At 54.8% G+C, this 2,980-nt stretch overlaps 1 protein-coding gene across 1 annotated transcript in view; it reads left to right on the top strand.

Moving 5' to 3' along the window:
* LOC111157692 (metallophosphoesterase domain containing 1) overlaps positions 1–728 on the top strand; it is a 62,043-nt gene extending 61,315 nt beyond the window's left edge. Inside the window, exon 6 of the mRNA XM_022519320.1 lies at positions 525–728. Within this exon, the coding sequence (XP_022375028.1) occupies positions 525–643 (119 nt within the window). The 3' untranslated portion in view covers positions 644–728. The remainder of the gene's footprint in view (positions 1–524) is intronic.
* The last annotated feature ends 2,252 nt before the right edge of the window (positions 729–2,980 follow it).

The raw sequence follows: 2,980 nt of genomic DNA, 5'->3' as shown, positions 1-2,980 counted from the left end.
TGTTGGTGATGATGGTGATGGTAGTGATCGTAATGGTGGTAATGGTGCTGATGATGGTGATTGTGGTGGTGATGGTGGTGATGGTGATGGTGGTTATGGAGATGAGGGTGGCTTGGTGATGATGGTGGTGATGGCGATGATGGCGATAATGGCAATGTTGGTGATGATGATGATGGTGATGGTGGTGATGGTGATGGTGGTAGTGGTGATGGTGATGGTTGTGATGTCGTCAATGGTGATATCTCACTGTGTGCTCCCCATGTGCTTTCCAGGCACTGGGCTGAACGAACACTGTACGTGGATTATTATCTCATTTGCCCCTTGTAGCAGTCGGGGAAGGAGCATCTGTCATCACCTCTATCTATAGATGAAGAGGCCGAGTTGAGGGTTTCGGTAGCTTGCCCTGGCTTGTTGAGCCTGCTGCAGCGGAGTGCTCTCTGACTACCACGCCCCCTAGGCCACCTCACTACCCTAGGTCCTGGCCTTACTCCCTCAGCCCTGACGGCTGTGTGCTTACCTTCCAGGGTACGGTGTCATGGCAGATGGGACAACCACCTACGTGAACGCGTCTGTGTGCACCGTGAACTACCAGCCTGTGAATCCGCCCATAGTCATTGACCTGCCCACACCCCGGAACTCCTGACTGCCCCTGCTGTCTCAGCCCTTCCTGCTCACATCAGCTACACATGCCTGGCCGAGAGCACAGACTCCCAACCACCCTTCCTTCCATGCAGACCAGCTGCCTGGCCACAGGGAGCAGCCCAGCTGATGGGTCGAGGCCTTGGAATGAAGAAAACCTCCCCTGACTCTTCAGCCTCCGTCACCTGGAGTCAGGACCCTGTGGGTCCCTGGCAGGGGTTCTGTGCTCATTACTGTTTTCTGCGTGTACATTTCTGCGTGTACCTTGTCAAAGGACCTAACAAGCTTGCGGTCCTGTCCTGCTTGGGAATTGATGGACTCTTCATCCCTCTCAGTCGGACCCACTCGTGGGCTTGGGAAGCTGCTGCTCCTGGACACACTTTGGAAGTTCTCGCACAAAATCGCCCTCTAACCGAGGGTCTGTGTGGCAGCAAGCCCCAGGGTTGGGGGTGTGTGGGAGGTTTTGGAGCCTGGGTGCAAGTGGCACCCATTCCCGCCCCCCGCCCCCCACCGGGCTTGGGGAGGAGATGGGCCTGCTTTACAGCTGAGGCCCTTGAGGGAGCGATCAGGGACGTCTCAGGAATTCGGGCCACAAGGCCAACAAGGCCAACAAGCCGTCTGCCTCACCTCGTGACCCCGCTTTCTTCCTGTGGGCATCTTTGCCATCTTGAACAGTGACCTGAGCACCCTGGGTGCTCGCGTGGAGCCTGGACCCGAGAGAGTGGTTCTATAAAACGAGCCATGTGGGTGCCCAGGACCAGATGGAAGGTTCCCGAGTCATAGACTCGCGGGTCTGAGCAACTCTGCAGAACTTGGCAGGCTGGAGGGGCCGCAGACCGAGGCCACCCTGCCATGTGGTTGTGCCCATGTGGGCGTGCGTGCGCGCGCGCACACACGCGCACACACACACACACAGAGCCCTTCTTAACTTAATGAAGTGGACCCCGGGTTTCCCCTTACTGTACTCCAATGGGGTTCCATTCCTCAGTGCGGTTTCCCGTGCACCATTTCGGTTCTGTCTGTTGGACCCATAGCCGAAGGGGCTGAGTGGTTCCTGGTCCTTGCCAGTGTGTCCTGTTAACGGGAGGGTGGCCCAGTGGCAGAGCAGGCCCTGGCGCTGGCAGCTTCATGTAGAGCGCCTTTCCTTTTTTTCCTTTAAATTAGGACCGGGGTGGGGGGGGGGGGGGGCTGGGCTGAATCTGTGAGGGCGAGGGAACCAGCAGGGTCTCATTGGAGCGAGGCCAGAGAGGCGGGATCGCCACGTGCAGGGTCCAGTTCTATCTTTATTGAAATTTTTGATATTTTGTTCATCATGGATATTTTTCTGAATCGAATTTGATTTTGAAAGACATGGGGTTAAATAGCATCCTTTCTCTCTCTTGCCCAGCTGTTTGGTAGCTCCTTAAATCGGGCACCTGAGAGGAGGGCCTTACTCACCTCACCCTCAGCCCAGCCCTGGGGCCAGCCCTTACCACACCCTGTTGCAGATACAATCTTGATTCACGCCAGGCGGTCCTGCAAGGTCAGCTCTGTTGGCCCAATTTTAGAGATGAGGAGATTGAGATCAGAGAGGGGACATCACTTGCCCGAGGGTGCACAGCTCGAAAGGGGCAGAAGCCAGACTTGAGCCTTAGTGTCTGGCTCCAGGGCCTCTGGTTTGCCGGGACTCAAAGCTCTGCCCCTCCGAGGCAATGCATGGTCCCAAGTCTCTCTCTCCCTCTCTTTTTTTAAGGGTCCTGTTCGGAGCCTCTCTGGTCCGTGTCTCAGAGAGAGCCCCTGGAGCGCTGAGGGATCCTCTTCTCTGAGCCCAGCACCCTGGCGTCCCAGGAGGCCACGATTCCTTACCTGCTAGCACAGGGGTCCCCATGGGGCAAGGCTCACTGTTCACGAGGGGAGTCTGCCAGCAGCAGCGCGCTCTGTGGGGTGTGGGACTTCAGGGACTCTGTTTGACCGAGTGGTTCCTGGTGGGTGAGGATGTTTACAAAGTCTCTGGGGAAGCCCAGGTGCACGGCGCACGGGCACATGTCGGGTGGAGAAGACACAGGCCCTTTTAGTCACCTCTACCGAATTTCTATGCGGACCAAGAACTATAAACTTAAATAAATTTTTTTCCTAAGGTATCTTCAGAATATGGTGTATTTTTATGTGGAAAAGAAAAGTTATGAAGGCAGCTGTTACTTTGAAAGAAAATTCATTAAAAGTCCTTGAGGTATGAAAGATGATGGCGTGCTCCTCAATCATTTTGGCATAACTTGATTGTGGCTGTAATTTTTTTTTTTGTCAAGCATGTCAGACAATAAAGTCTTTGTAAAAAGAAAGAGATGTCCACGTGACGCCTCTT

The sequence above is a fragment of the Enhydra lutris genome, unplaced genomic scaffold (genome assembly GCF_002288905.1).
Source record: "Enhydra lutris kenyoni isolate GAN:26980312 unplaced genomic scaffold, ASM228890v2 scaffoldscaffold55, whole genome shotgun sequence".
In the NCBI taxonomy this organism is placed as follows: Eukaryota; Metazoa; Chordata; class Mammalia; order Carnivora; family Mustelidae; genus Enhydra; species Enhydra lutris.
This window is presented reverse-complemented; position numbering and strand designations above follow the sequence as displayed.